Below are 15,908 nucleotides of genomic sequence, written 5' to 3' on the forward strand. Positions count from 1 at the left end.
GACCGGAGCGTTCCCCTCAAAATAAGAGCAGGAATTGTGATGTTTAAAGACATCCGAGGGTCCTTCTGGTCGTAAAAGAAGAAAACTGAAATGCATACAACTTTCAAATTGGTGATTTGATTCAAATACTATAATTGAGCACCTTATATAATTAAGCAGCTTCCTGCAGTCAGTGAGTCAAGCAGGTGTTTACAGAAAACAGAGAAAATCTGATTAGAAAGGAAAACTGACAGGCTAAACAAAAGAGAGAGTAAATCTATTCTGAGGCTTAAATGGTATACTTACAGTTTCAGTGTTTCTGAAATAGTAATTGTAGCAGAGCATGCCTGCCCTAATAGATGGTGGCACGAACATTAGCCACCCCTTTTAGGTAGCAATTGATAATCAAGGCCTCATCATATTATATTTCATAATATTATTAATAGTATTTCCAGAGCTTCTAACGTGCGGCTCTCCTAACACCGACACATCAAGATGATCGCAGCCTCGCAGGACTCAGTACTGACGTGGTCAGTAATAACTTCAGTGTGTGGGCTCAGCTAACAGCTCGGCCTTTCTCACACGGCTTCTATTTTGACACTTGAAACCGGAAGTGCTGCGATAACGCAGCTCGTTACGCGCGTTAGGCTCAAAGAAGACGAGCAAAGCACCGCCAACATTTGCAAGCTAGCAACCAGTGTCTTATCTGATACCGTCAAGATTCAAACTCCGCTCAATGGTAGGGTGTTCTTGTTTTTGTCAAAGTTGGCGACAGTAGAGCCTACATATATTTAAGCTAGTAACGACTCATTAGCCGGCCGAGAAGCTACTCTAGAACGCTAGCTCAGGTTAGCTTTTTTAGTTTTTGTGTTGTGAATGGCTGTAGTTTAGGTTTGCCTTTCTTTTATTCAGAGCCAACAAGATGACGTAATATACAGGGCTACTCTGCCTGAACGAGCATGTTCCATAAAGCGTGTGAGACACATTATTAGTTGTTATACTATCAGTAATGGCATTGTTATGATAGCGGCTAAGCTAATGCTGTTAAGGGGCTTAATGCTACCTGTAAGGTATGTGACGCTATCGTGTTCATTGTGGTTGCCTAACAACGGACAATTAAAGTGGCAGTAGCATTGTCTACAGACTCGGCCGTGTGTCAGCATATGTTCAGGGAGACTGATGAGCTTCAAAACAAATGGAAAGCTCACCGACAAGTGGCTTAAATTACTTAGCACGGTGTTGGCAGCGACTTGTCGTCTCCTTAACGCCCTTGCATCGTGTGAAGGCTACTGTAAGAGTGACAGCTGCAAGCACTGCTGGACGGCTGAGCACTTCTTGAAAACAAAACCAATCTGTAATTTACGATTTGTTTTTCTTTTAAATTATGCCCTATTTTAAGTAATAAGCAATCACGATTTTGTGTTCCCAGCTACATGTAGCTTGTATAACTTTGCCCGATGGAGATGGATGATGAACTAGCAAACTTCATCAGGGAGCGCAAGGCGAGGGTGGCTGAGGATAAAGCCAGTTTAGAACAAGACCCTCCTTACATGGAAATAAAGGTGTGTTTGAATGATGATTGCTAGGTTATTTCTTCTGAATGTCTCTGAGCATTTTAATGCATTGCTCTGTTTTGTTATGTTAGGCAAAACCACACAGAACCTATGGGTCTACTGTTAAGGAGAACATCCCTCCCAAGCCCTTTACACAGGCCAAAGGTACAATACATCATCAAATTTTCCCTCCTTTAAATGTTATGTTTTTGCAAGATGATTCTTTTCATAAAAATCAACAAATACCCTATATTCTAAATCTTTAATAGTAACCCATAAAGTGTCTTGTGTGACTGCGTATCAGTGTACACGCTGTCTTGTTTTGTTACGAAACTCTTCCGCTTGTGCCTCTATTAAATATTGATTGTATTTTGTCAGAGGAGAGTTACAGCGTGGGGCTGCCTCTCGGTGTGGAGTATGAGAGGAAGAAACAGAGGCTGCGGCATGAGCTCCGTATGGACTACAGGCGCTACATGGCTCAGGTGACTGTCACAGATATACCTGTTTAATAATGCTATTGGCTGTAGCAGGCGATCTGGATGAGCATCAACTACACTTATTGTTATGGATATGTTGTTAATCACAAAGTGAAAGAAATGCAGGATAGAAATATACAGTACTGTCTTTACAGTGAACCTGTGTTCAGGTTACATATTGCAGTTTAAACTTTGTTTACACTACTATTATACAGGTACATTAGTACACATCTCTGTGTGGGAATGTTTATTAGCTCAGGATGAGTACAATTCATAATGATGTATATGAATATAAATAATATTATGTTACAGAAAAAACACTTTGAGCCTGCAGATTCTGGACCATTAATCCATCTTGATAACAGGAGATTTGTCAAGGTACATTTTTCTCCTTGTGAATGAATGATGTAATTGCATGTGAAAATTCTGACTTCACTGGACAGGATAATGTTTTCACAAAACATGACTCAGGTCTTGCCTCTTATAGGAAAATGACTGAACATCTTTATTATTACTTGACAGCTGCACAAAATCTACACAGAAACCAAGTGTTGTCTGTCTCGTTATTTCCAGCAACACCTGCTTGAGGACCAGACAGGCATTCTTTCCAAACAGTGGCCCACATCAGTGAGGGATGCAGCCACTCTGACAGAGGACAACAGGAGCATGCATAGAGATCTGCGGCTTGCTGAGGTTAAGACACCCAGCCCTGAAGAAGAAGAGGAACATTCATCACTGGCTATGAGGCAGCGTGACAGGCTGGGGAGACTGGTGGACCAGGAATCAGAGGACGAGGAGCTGGAGCTGAGGGAAGGCAGAAGGGGCAGACGTACAAGGGTTGAAGTCAGTTATGAAAAAAGACAATCCAGCAAGACTGATAGCGGGTATGTTTATGTACATAAGCATGTTAAAAGAATGTTATAAAATACCACGTTGTTTATCTTTAGCACTTTATCTTTATTTGACTTTTCCAGGGAGAAGAGGGATAATCTAGTAGGCGTTGCCAGAGAAGGCAGGAGATTAAGAGCACGGACCAGAAATGAGGATGCTGAGTTTGCTACCGGCCTTATAATAGGTCAAAGGACAGTTTATGTTAAAAATCAAACGTCACATATTTATTAGTGAGAGATGCACAACATTGGTTTGATGTGTTGTTACTTCTGAAAGAAGGCTCATCCTTTTCTGAAATGAATTCAAATCATCAAATGATGATTGTGATCTTTTTATGTTTTTTTTCAGGTGCCGCTGATACAGATGAAACCTTACAGAGGAGAAAGGAGCGCTATAGACAGGAACTGCAGGAGCAGATTGCTGAACAGCACAGGAACAGGAAGAGGTCTGTCATCACTGATCCCTGTCTTTTCATGTGCAGCAGGTCAACAGAAAAACTAACTGAGAGCCTTATGCATTCAAGCAAAGCTCTGAGCCTGTTAATTGTCCCTGTGGAGAAGTGTCATTAAATGCTTAGTAATTGTAACTCTGCGAGTTTCCTGGTTGCAGGGAGAAAGATTTGGAGCTGAAAGTTGCTGCGACTGGAGCAATTGATCCAGAGAAACAGGTCAGTTGGAACAAGACAAACAACTCTCAGTTGGATTAAACCGATTATTTTTAAACTCACAGTGGGTGGATACATGTTCCCTAATTCACCTACAGCTTGCAACCAAATTTGTAGAAGACAATCTGAGAGATGGAGTGTCTTCCTCAAGATGAATTGTATTTTTGTTTATAGCAAAGTCTCAACAATATTGTCAAAGCATATACAAACTGTCTAAATACGAAGTAGATAGTAGAAAATATGACAGAGGATATCAAAGGCATTTTTGCAATATCCAGTATAGAGTATATTTGCTGATTTTTAAACTTTGACTTAATCCACAAACTAGCCGGACCGAATCAGACAGTTTGGACTCAGCCGAAGAAAAGATCAACAGTTTTTGGAGCCCTTAGCGACCGGAGAGAGTGAATTATCCTCGAGAGTTCTACCCAATAACAGGAAGATTGGTGTAAGAGAAAGAGAAACGCCTCCGCCCGAGCAACCCCACGTTGCTTTTCAGTCCCCACTGCTGGAGTACAGCTCTGCTCTAGGCCTGGGAGTAGGAGGAGGCCTGTCTCCCAACAGTCAGCCTGCTGGCCCAACCTTCCCCAGAACAATGGACACTCCCAGGTACCAAACAGTATCGATTAATACAAAAAATTGTGATAATAGTTTTAGCCACATTTCCCAGTAAATTGATTGTCTTTGTAGCTGCAGTGTAATACGTAACACCTAATCAAAGTTTTGGGTTTACAAACTACCGTGTTAATTTTATACAACTGATCTTTGATGTTCTCCTCACCTCCTAATCCAGACTTCCCTTGTTCCCACCACATCCTCCTTCAACACTCGGCGAAGCCTTTAGGAGCTCGTATGCAGAGCCCCATCACTACTACACCACCAGAAACCTGCTCGACCCAAACGTGGCCTGTTGTAAGTACAGGTGTAAGAAGCAAAAACATTCTTGGGGTTGTGTCTGCGTAATATATTGTATTTGATGGCCATATTGACAGTAGGGTATACAGAAATGCTACATTCAGAATTAACATGATTTTGGCATGTGTTTATTTTTTTATGTCCAGATGGTCACTTGTCTGTTCCTGCTGCTGGCCTTCCCATGCCCTACTGGAATGTCCCACCAGGGGGGGCTGTGGCTAGCCAGTTGGATAACCACAGCCCTCACAGCCAGCACAGTGGAGGCAGCTTCCCCGAACCTCAAATGCAGTAAATGTCTTCTGTTCACTTTTTGGCTCAGGAAGTGCAGCCACAAATGATGAGCTGCCAATGTCAACATGGCAGTAAATTTATCTATCCATAACTGCATTCAGGCATCTAATTAATCATCATTTGGTGTCTTATGACATCAGACCCAGTGGAAAGGACATGTTGCCAATACCTGCTTGTGTTTTGAAGAAGAAAAAGGCTTTTAATGCCCCATAATGTAAATAAATGGCTAATTGCTACAATAGAACCAAGTGATAAAGTAACATAATGACACACAGTTAAAGGTATAATAACAGTTAAGCAAAAAACATTGTCTGAGCAGTGTTGTTCTGCAACTCTCCTGGTAGGCCCAACAGTGAAGCTGCTACTTTTGACTCACAAGCCAGGGTCTTCCCTTCAGAGAGAGTGAAGTCATCCAAAGACAGGATTCTGAACTACAGAGAAGCTCTCAAACATCAGGTAGGTCTATATTTAATATTTACTTAAATTTATACACTGCCCGTCCAAAAAAAAATTCACTAATATTTGGTTGGACCACCTTAAGCTTTGTTTACGGCACACATTCACCATGGCATCGTTTCAATAAGCTTCTGCAATGTCTCAACATTTATTCCTGTCCAGAGTTGCATTAATCTTGTTTTGATGATGGGAGAGTTGGACCACTGCGCAAAATCTTCTCCAACACATCTTAAAGATTCTCAGTGGGGTTAAAGTCTGGAATCTGTGGTGGTCAATCCCTGTGTGAAAATGATGTGTTATGCTCCCTGAATCACTTTGTCACAATTTGATCCTGATGAATTCTGGCATTGTTATCTTGGAATATGTCCATGCCATCAGGGAAGACAAAATCCATTGATATAATAACCTGGTCATTCAATATATTCAGGTAGTCAGCTGGCCTCATTCTTTGTGCACATGATGTTGCTGAACCTAGACCTGACCAACTGCAACAACCCCCGATCATAGCACTGCCCCCACAGACTTGTACAGTAGGCATCCCATCACTCTGGAACAGGGAAAATCTGGACTCATCAGACCACACACTTCCATGAAGATGATGGTTCTCCACTATCCTTCCAGTTTTTAATAATGCCTTGGACAGTTCCTAACCCAGTTTTAGTAGTTTCATCAATCTCCTTAATGTTTTTTATTTTTGCTTGATGCCAATAATTTGACGCTTCTGAAACAGATTAACATCTTTTCCACGACCACAGGATGTGTCTTCAGACATTGTTGTTTAAGAAATGAGAAACTACTCCTTGTATCAGTTAGAGTTAAATAACTTGTTGGCAGCTGAAACATAATCTTCCATGCAGCAGTTATCCAGTGGGAGGTTCTTACATATTTGCTTAGTTACATCAAGGTGGTGACTTTCTTTTTTTGTTTTTGTTTTTTGTTGACGGGCAGTGTATTACCTTTTTCCAAACTGGCTTAATCCCTTCTACTACCTATCATCTATAGGAATCATGTCTTCTTTGTTTCAAACTTAAAGAACTCTCACTTTTACACATGCTTAGCTCAAATGAGTGTATGATAGTGCCACATCCAGCACGTTTTAGGTGAGGTTACTGATTACTAAGGGTTATCTTTGTGAAGTGAACACTGAATCAGAACAGAACAGAGATAAATGTGGATGTGTGGCGACTTAAATCATTCAGAGGCCACATCAATAAAAAAATAAATAAATCACACAAATAATTTTTGTTAATTCTTAGTGTTACAGAAAAGGACTGTTGGACCAGTATCACATTGGAACTAATCTAGCAAAACAACACATATTACTTTAGTGATTTATTCATCACGTTTAGTCTGTGATATGTTGGCAGGAAACCTCCAGGAGAGGGATCAGCGGGTTTTATAAGGTAAAGTTCAGACTGTAAAGATATAGTATAAGATAGATTCTGTCCTTAGTTCTTCATTAGTGTGTTGGGTTTGTCAGTAGAGGTGCTGCTGAGCTCTTCCCATTCAGTTTTTCCTTTATGTTCTTTTTCTGCCTCAATCCCGTCCCAATTCCTCAGATCTTCCCTCCAAATAAAGCTACAAAAATCCTCCATACCATTTCCGTAGCATTTCTATGAACATATACATATGAACACTGCTCTTCACTGTAGTTTTTTTTTTTCTTCGATTCCTGGTAGAATCTATAAAGATGCTGTAGAACAGATGGCTCGAGCACCTGCAGCCTACAGCTAACACGTTTGAAGTTAGCAAGCCTAAGCAATTACAACCAAAACAAAGAGGTTTTAGTTTTTGGTGAGGGTTTTTTTTTTTGTGGCTGTATGTTAAAAAACACAAGATAGATATATATTTATCTGTCTGTGAATTTTATTTTATTTTTTAATATACTCTTTCAAGCATGATAAAATAGTTATTTTCTTCATTAACTTGAGCTTGTTCAATTCATATTGGATTCAGTTGGAGATAATTGTTCCTATACAAACATAACAATATATGCACATAACAGTTTGATGCAATAGTGAAAATCTGTTGCTACACAGATCCAGGAGCAACAGGAACGCAGGCGTCTGGAGAGGGAGGAGACGGAGCGTTACGAGGCTCAGCTGGAGGCTGACATGAAGAACCACCAGCCCTGGGGCCGAGGGGGAGGCGGAGCCCCTCTGCGAGACAGCACTGGAAATCTCATTGGTACCTTCTTTTTTTTTTTCTAAATCATCACTGTCTAAACAATATAAAGACTTTGCTTGGATCCTAACTTACTGCTCCTGTTGCCCAGCTGACCTCAACCAGATGCACAAGCTGAACGAGGAGGCCTACATCAACCCCGAGCAGTGGCAGAGAAGAGCCACAGCTGCTATTACGGCCCACAGGGCAGAGCACTCTGACCCCAACGAGAGGGTCTCTGGTCCCGTAGCAGAGTGCAGTATCCATGACTCTAGTGACAGGCTCTCTGGTAGCGTAACAATCTTTCTTTTCAATGTATTAAGCAGTGTTTTGCCATCTTTTTTGGATCTGTATGTGATACTTTACAATGATAAACAATAGGGAAAAAAGAAACAAGACAAAGGCTGCCAGGAAACCATTATGGTGTGAAAATATGAGGGATATTTTAATCATTCATCCCACACAGTCGCAAAGCACTGTAAAGGACACATGATGGCTCAGAGAAAGTCTGGACCACATTCCGGTTTGTGTTTGAACTACTAAATGTTTCATTCTTAGCTAGGAGATGAACAAGCTCCACAACATGGGCTTCCTTCATTGTGTTCTACTTTGTGTAGGTTTCACCCATGTCCACACACCCCAGTTTGCCAGAGGCAGCGTGTTTGCCAACCAGCCCACCCAACAGCAGCTCCAGGAGCAGGACAAGTACAAAACATACCTCAAACAGCAGGTACTGCTTCAGACAGCCAGAGTGCGTCTGCTGTTTCATGGTTGGTCTTCTGTGGTTTTATCATACGTCTTCTGTGCTGGCAGCCGTTCATCCTTTGGATGATCTGTTCTCTAGCAGTGTAGTTTACCATTTGGAAAACAGTGAGAGGACCAAGTCGATTTCAGTTGACCTGCACAAGCCAGAAAGAGGATTGTTTCCTGCCTTGCTGGATACTGTATTTGCCTAAGCCTTCCAGGCTGCAAATAATAAGCTGTTGTGTTGTTAACAGGCTTATGTTTTCTTGTTAATCTGTTTTTGTTCACAGATTGAGGAGAAAATGCGCAAAAAGGCAGAGGAGAGGGAGCGGATCAGGTTGGAGGAAGAGAAAGAGGAAAAGAGGCTGGCAGAGCAGAGGGCTCGCATCCAGAGGGAGTATGAGGAAGAACAAGAGAAGAAGAAACGAAAAGAAGTGGAAGTGAGTCCATTTTTTGGGGGATTCAAGTCCTCTAATTATTTGAAAACACTAGACTGAAGGCATGTGTGGCAAGTTCTTCACCCCAAACCCTCCTATTCTCATGCATCACAGCCTTGCTCTGCTTGTTCTCCTTCAGCAAAAGGCCAAGAACGAGGAGCTAATTCAGCTGGCTGAACAGCGGAAGAAGGAAGCAGAGAGGAAGAAGAAGGAAGAAGAAGAGAAAGAGAGCGCAGCACTGCGGAGGCAGTATGAGAGGGAGAGGCAGGCTCGGGTGGAGGAGGTTTGTTCACAGATGTCTCGGCAAACACTTTTTAGTTCCAGTTAAAAAAAGAAAACAACACACAATTGTACTGTTTAATTGTGATGATGATGTTTTGTTTGAAATGAATGTAAACCCACCAGCTGTCAGGTAGCATGTCTCTGTTTTTTCTTTTTATTCCTCATTCCCTCCTCAAATTACATCACTAGCTGTAATTTTAAAACCGTTTTCTGGGTTTAGGTCCACAGGGAGCCCTCGCCTCCAATCCCCACCCTGCAGAAGAAGCATGGGCTACACCAGCGCACACCCAGACCCCCTACTGTTGACAGCCAACACTCTACTGCCCCCCTGTCTGTGAGTCACACATATTGTTGTGCTGTATTCACAGGGTCCTCAGACAGTCGACATAGTGCCTAGAAAGGGACCCTACATGCCAGTAGTGTGTTTAAAATACATTTTCTGCTCCAGAAATCTCATTTGTCCACTTGAGAGAAAAAAAATTTGTGTCTGAGTATAAAAGAAGATATTTTCTAAGCAAGGTTTATAATGTGTTTTCTATCAGGAGCGCTCTTTGTCTGGTCTCCAGTCCCCACCTGTACCTGCTCGTAGGAACCAGCTCCGAGCTGCAGGTACTGTGTACATCCTCACACGGACAAATAGGTTTTTTTCTCACATTGAGTGATAGGTGCCAGACAAGCTACGCAGTTAAAATGTTAATTTGATCTGGCAAGCCATTTCTGCATGGTCTTTAAATGCAGCAGTTCCATGGGTCCTTGGATATTGACTAACAGTTCTTTAATAGTATGTAGTAGTTTAAATTGATGTTGAAAATTCAGAGTCAGATGTAGCCTGTATGTTTGACTTTACCAGGTGATAAGCATGACGTGTTCAGTGAGCTGTCAGCGCTGCGTCGGCAGCTTCGCAGTGAACAAAGACGACTGGAGGGTCGTCTGCAGCACGGCGACTGGGAGGAGTTGGAATCTCCGCTGAGCGACAGGTCAGGCTCAGCCAAATGCATCAGTCTAATGCACTTAGTGGATATACTTATACATGTACATGTTCCTTACCTTGACTTCTGATACATACATGTGTATACTTTCTGTATATTACATGCTCAGTTGATTGGTTTTGTGTGTACATTTATCCTAATTCCTCCAGACATCGTGAACGCCCCCTCGTGGATGTGTTCGATATGGCAAGGCTGCGACTCCAGGCCCCGGTCCGAAGGCCCAGCTCCAGAAACCTAGAGCCCAGAAACCTGCTGCGCATCCATGATTCCCTTCAGCTCAAATACACAGGTATTAAACCTATCCCACAGTCTTTAACTGGACTTCTTGCAGATCAGCATTTGCAGATACAAACGGTTTGCTTATATATTTGTGTCTCAGATGCAGAGTCCAGGCTAGGCTTCCGTGAGGCTCCTAAGGTGGAGGAAGCAGATGTGTCCAGCAGGAGGAGGTGGGACTACAGGGAACCGTATCACCAGTCCAGCAGCCAGAGGTCCACAGTCCAGGACGGTCAGAGCTTACTTAAAATATAATTTATAAAATGGCTATATATATGGCTAATATACCTGACATTCTACATGGACCTTATTGTTTACAACTTATAGTAGACCCCTTTGTGTTTCAGATTACTTTGACTTGCCGCCACCACCACAGCTACACGATGATCTGGTGAGTTTGGTTTTAATGTGCTCCAGAAATTCTGCCACAGCAATTCTCTACCTGGCTTCTATACTTTAGTGTCAGCTAATTGCAGTTACTGGAATGTGTTTATGTTGCAGAGGAGCATGACGGGGGAATTTGCAAGGGGATCTCTTCTGGAGTCAGAGAGCGCCTTCATCAGTAAGACAGACATGATGGAGTTTATACATTCAAAGCATCTACTGAAATCATATTGCACAACATTTTTGTTTGGCACAATTGACTCACAGATGTGACACGGGTAGTTTTCCCACTACACAACCATCCAAAACTCTGCTTTATTACAACTTACAATTGATACAATTTGTAGCCTGTCAGTCTACGTCCATCACGATAAAATTAAGCTGCTGAAACTGGATCATGTGTGTTCAAACAATTAGAAGCTGAAAGATTCCACCTCAGATGAGGGTGAAGTGAGAGGTAAAGCGATGTCTTCCAGCTTCTGATTGACTGAACTGACTTTAGTTCATTCAGAGGCTTCTCCTCAAGCCACTCCAGTGTAATGCTTTGGGTCATTGTTGTGCTGAAAGGTTATCAGCTCCAGGAGTTGGAGGCATCAGTCGGGGCTTTAAAAATGGTTTTATACCCCAGCTTTGATCTAGTTTTATCACAGAGGTCTGCAGATAGTTCTTGATCTTTGTGACTTGGTTTATGTCCTGTCAAACAGTGAGAAGTGTGGGGCCTTAAATTCACAGGAGTCTGTCTTTTTATGCTCAGTCAGTTCAATTTTATACGAGTGGACTCCAGTCACATTCAAAGACATGAGGAGGCCACTGTTTGATTTTTAACATGATCGTGTCTATTTGAAAGTAGATTGATCCAGTTTTATCATTTTAGGTGTACAGACAGTGAAGATGCTTTCTCAAATGCAGCATAGTAGCCAAGTGGGAAGAACAAAACAAAATGCATTGTGTATTCTGAGTTTGTGTAGTTGAGATGCCTGGGGCTGATTTTTATTTCTGTGTGTTTCTCTGATGTGTTGAGATCCCCTGGGCGATGCCTTTCCAGCGCCCCATGCCTCAGAGCTCGAGAAGACTTCCCAACTTTCAGCCAGAGAGAGAAGGCGGCTGGCCAAACAGTCAGAGCGCCCCCAGGTAGTCTGCTTTACACATACTCACACACAAACTGTTCATGGATGCACATATTGAACTGTCTGCAGCTATGCGACTTGCGTATGTGCCCTTGTGTGCCTCATGTTCTCCGGTTGTTTTAGGGACGAGCTGCTTCCAGTCACTACACTGGCTACCGTGAGGAGCGCTCCAGCCACACAGGTGACAGGCTGCAGCTGGAAGCAGAGCCCAGAGGACAGGGGAGGGGCCGGGACAGGACAGGCCGTCTGAGGGCTCTCAGTCATCGTGGCAACACAGCTGGTACAACATAAAAGATGCAGTTTTGCTGATTATGTTTTTGTCTAATTATTTTAGTTTTGTTGGCCCAAAGTAAAACTCAGCACAGCAATTTCTCAGGAAAGAAGTAGAGTATTTTTCATAGATGTCAGAATTAGAGCTTTAATGCGTTTTAAAAACCCAGGAGACATTGGATTCAGCCTGCATTCAGCCAACCCTGGAAACTCTTGGAGGAAAAAACAGATAATTTTTCTGCAAGAAATATTTGTTTGCACACAGTTGGTTCTACAACAGTCTATGCAGGGTGATACTGTGCTATGACTATGAGACATCCTGTGGTCGTGGTGATCTGTTTCAGAAGGGTCAAATTATTGACATGAATTAAGGAAAGAAAACAGACTGATGACGCTACTAAAACTGTGTTAAGAACTCCTCCTGTTTGTTTTTCTCCAGGACCTGGCGATCTGTCTGACGACGACACCTCTCCTCCACGGTTCTCTCTTCACAATCTTAACCATCAAAGTTCTCTAGAAACAGTTGCCACGGACCCCTGGATGCGTCCTGGAACATCAGATGCACTTAAAAGTTTAGACCGTCCATCGAGGAGGGAGCGGTTGGCGACATAGCAGCCTGTCCCTAATGTAGACTCTCCCTCTGCTTTTAAATGACAACATTATGGTTTGTTTTAACTCGAGGCTTTTGTGACAAATGATGCGTCAGCATGATTTTCTGAAAAATGAAACTTATGACATTTTAAAAATATTGTTTACATCAAAAAAACCTCAATGTCTGACCTCACAGTGAGAATTCACGTTTCTGTTTATGGACTCTTATTTTATTAGGACTAAATTATGATGAATTAAAATATATTTTAAATATATGAGCTGTGTATTTTGATGATACATCCACAGATTTACAACTATAATTTACTGTAAGATCTCACCTACAAATGAGTTTTACTTCAGTGTGTCCCCACTACAGCAGGAGGGAGTGTTGAGCAGCTGAAGTCTTGTATCCAGCAACAACAGACAAATATATAGAACACCTCCTCATCCTCAGATCCCAAATGATAACAATATGTTGACATGTAACAAAGCACAGTTTTAGTTGTTGTTGCATTTTTTGGAAAAAGGTCCCAGCATTCCTGGAGATGGCGTTTGTAGTCAGCTGAGTTTGGGTTTGATACAGCGAGAGCTCAGACTGGGGTGTTAGTTGTGCTGTATTGAGTTTGTAGCGGCTGAGCTGAGCTGGTTGTCACATACACAACATTTATCACAGTGTTGTGAAGCAGGTCGGCTTATTAAAACTGCATTGTGAAATGTGGAATACATGGATGACAGAAGGTTCGGGGGCCACGGTTGGAGGATCCCAAAAGACAGCATTTTATTGCTTGAGCACACATACGTACATGTTTGCTGCTTCTCTCTGTCTACCTCGTTTCTCATCCTCCTTCCGTTGGTTTGGTCGCCCTCTCAGTACCACTGCTCTGTTCTCTGTCTCGGTCATGCTCTCCTGCTCTCTCACGCACACGCACAGACTTAGTCACACTCTCTCTTTCCCGCCTGCCATCACTTGCTCGCTCTCTCTCTCTCTCTCTCTCTCTCTGTCTGTATGAGTGATGACCTTCTCCAGCACTGGATAGGAAGGAGGATAGAAGCCATCTAAACGCTGCTGTGCCACCATTACTCAACCAGACACCCCAGTGTCAATTTACGCACGCACACACTGCATCCCACTCAGCATTACCCTGACTCAGGAAGGCCACAGCAGCATATGTGGCTAGCAGCTTCATCTGAGAATTGATTGTCCAGGCAAAAAAAGAAAAACTATGGTCTTTAACTTTGTAGCAAATCTCAAACAACAAGAGGACACCAGGAAGCTCTTTGCTGCGCCTTTCCTCTCAATAAAATAAAAACGGTGCTCCTTTTAGCTTTAGTTTTGGTTTCCACCAGGCCTTGTTCTGTGTGTCTTTCTCTGCTGTTTGGTGCTGGGCAGATCGTGAGCAGTGGGTTTAGTCAGTGAATACGTGTCCACTGAACTTAAAGATGCAATTGTTCTCATTGGGGCTGAAGGGAAACTGCAGGTGAAGATAGCATGAGGGGTCACCAGCATCACTTTTCACATCACACAAAGTCAGCTGATCATCTCTCAATAGAGAAAATATGATTTCTAGTTGTGCCGTTACTAGGTCATTTCTCACAGCCAACTTAGATCTATTCAATATGTGACTTTCACTATTGGATGCTGAAAACCTCTAATTTGTCCTTTTTAGCCTCTTATGGCCACAGAGAAAGTCATTAGTTCTTTATAGCTTACAAAGCTCTCTGCACGGAGAAGTGTTTAGTTCAAATCTCCTCCTAATTTATAACCAAAAGGCAGTGGTGCGCTCAAATGACCACGTAATACATCTACCCACCGTACTGCACTGTACTGTACTGTAAATAAGTGTGTTTATATTTGTGGATCATCATCAATGAGGAGAAAACACAGCTTATGTAAACGAGTTCAGCGCTGGTCTCGGACGGCGCGCGGAGGATCCCATTCGTTTTGGTCAGCGTTATGAATCCTTGATAAGGCTAATGAGCACCATAGCTCACTTATGGTAATCGGGCTCTTGAATTAGCCACTGGAGTGGCCTATTAGAGCAGATCACAGCAGAATGGATGAGATTAAGGATAAACTGCCCACTATGGTGTGTGTGTGTGTGTGTGTGTGTGTGTGTGTGTGTGTGGGTATATACTGTATGAATGTGTTGTGTCTTTGTGCAGCTACAAAGTAAGGAACAGCTGAAACATATTCTGTTCTGTTATTATGTGTGTGTGTGTGTGTGTGTGTGTGTGTGTGTGTGTGTGTGTGTGTGTGTGTGTGTGTGTAGAGGGGTGTCCAGTCTCACCACAGGGTGGCAGCAGTGTATCACACAGGCCTGCTTAAGACAATTTAAAGGGGTCTTTTCCGAGGGGTAATTCTCAAACTGTGAGATAACATATTCACACCCATGAGCACGGCGGGGCCTGTTGTACCAGCCACAGTGAGCCTGATTAAAAAGAAGAGAACTGAGATGTATTCAGATTGACACACTCCGTGTCTTTTCCCCCCCAACACTCACCTCCTTGCTTCCTCTCCTCTCTTTCTCCTCCTTCTCCCCATCCGCTCCTCGTCAAGTTCAGGCCACAAAGCATCAAACTTAAAAATTGGATCAACTGTTTGATCATTCCATACAACATCGCTGCTACGCCCAATTTAGCTCACGCACACGCACACGCACACCCACACCCACGCAGCCACACACTGGTGCGGCCTATCCCTCGTGTTACCTCAGGGATGGAGCTGACAAATGACAGCGCTGCTCGTCTGCCAACCCTGAGCCTCTTGCTCGGCAGGGTGCGTGAATGCATGTGTATGTGTGTGTGTGTGTGTGTGTGTGTGTGTGTGCTGGAGAAGGAGAAATCGTTGAGGGACACGGGGAGATGGAGGGGAGCGTTGGCAAGATTCTTTCTCTCTGATTGGTTGAAGTAAACATCCTGCAGATTTATGGATTTCTGACAGAAAAGATAGTTTGCTTCGACCATGTTGCTCAGCAGACTATGAAAAACAGGTTATTTTCTTTCTCTCCGAGCGCAAACCAAATAATTGTACTGGTAAAATCTGCTGTTTGGCCATTTATAGATTTGTTCCAGTGGTGTACAGGAGCAGAGGAAAACACTGGCATATGAAAAGAGAAGGGGATGAAGCTAAGAAAAAGGGAAGCACAGCTGCAAAAACCAAAGCCATTTATATCCAAATATGAATGTATGAGCAGGCTAAATGTCTGCTTCCTGCTTATCCTCAGACATGGAAACATACTGTTTACTGTAGGAGCATTTTTAAGCCAGTACAAATCCATTCTCGGCTTTTCTCACCTGACACGTCAGATTCTCAAACGTCCATCCATCCACTTACTTCTCATTGGCTATTTGGTGGCACTTTCTGGTTGATTCTGAGACATTTCTAAACCACGTGGAATATTTCACCCTTCCAGCATATTG

At 42.8% G+C, this 15,908-nt stretch overlaps 1 protein-coding gene across 1 annotated transcript; it reads left to right on the top strand.

Annotated features, from left to right (window-relative positions):
• The first annotated feature begins 604 nt into the window (after nt 1–604).
• On the top strand, nt 605–12,722 carry LOC113161078 (centrosome and spindle pole associated protein 1-like). The gene is made up of 28 exons (XM_026358590.1): nt 605–718; nt 1,409–1,541; nt 1,625–1,697; nt 1,911–2,014; nt 2,321–2,386; nt 2,582–2,892; nt 2,983–3,083; nt 3,248–3,344; nt 3,509–3,566; nt 3,892–4,172; nt 4,357–4,475; nt 4,625–4,766; nt 5,114–5,225; nt 7,265–7,412; nt 7,501–7,677; nt 8,006–8,118; nt 8,423–8,572; nt 8,709–8,852; nt 9,072–9,185; nt 9,394–9,460; nt 9,702–9,828; nt 9,990–10,129; nt 10,220–10,348; nt 10,464–10,507; nt 10,618–10,678; nt 11,522–11,631; nt 11,751–11,907; nt 12,337–12,722. Exons 2-28 carry the CDS (start codon nt 1,437–1,439, stop codon nt 12,507–12,509), a joined length of 3,423 nt encoding a protein of 1,140 aa, XP_026214375.1. The 5' UTR covers nt 605–718; nt 1,409–1,436; the 3' UTR covers nt 12,510–12,722.
• Nucleotides 12,723–15,908: the final 3,186 nt, after the last annotated feature.

Source organism: Anabas testudineus, chromosome 10 (genome assembly GCF_900324465.2).
Source record: "Anabas testudineus chromosome 10, fAnaTes1.2, whole genome shotgun sequence".
Lineage (NCBI taxonomy): Eukaryota > Metazoa > Chordata > Actinopteri > Anabantiformes > Anabantidae > Anabas > Anabas testudineus.

Excerpts from the sequence above, each read along its gene's own strand:
- LOC113161078 (XM_026358590.1), top strand. The coding sequence starts at position 1,437 with ATGGAGATGGATGATGAACTAGCAAACTTCATCAGGGAGCGCAAGGCG. Across the intron at positions 4,767-5,113 it reads TTCCCCGAACCTCAAATGCA|GCCCAACAGTGAAGCTGCTA; the intron begins GTAAATGTCTTC and ends CTCTCCTGGTAG. Across the intron at positions 8,853-9,071 it reads GGCAGGCTCGGGTGGAGGAG|GTCCACAGGGAGCCCTCGCC; the intron begins GTTTGTTCACAG and ends TTCTGGGTTTAG.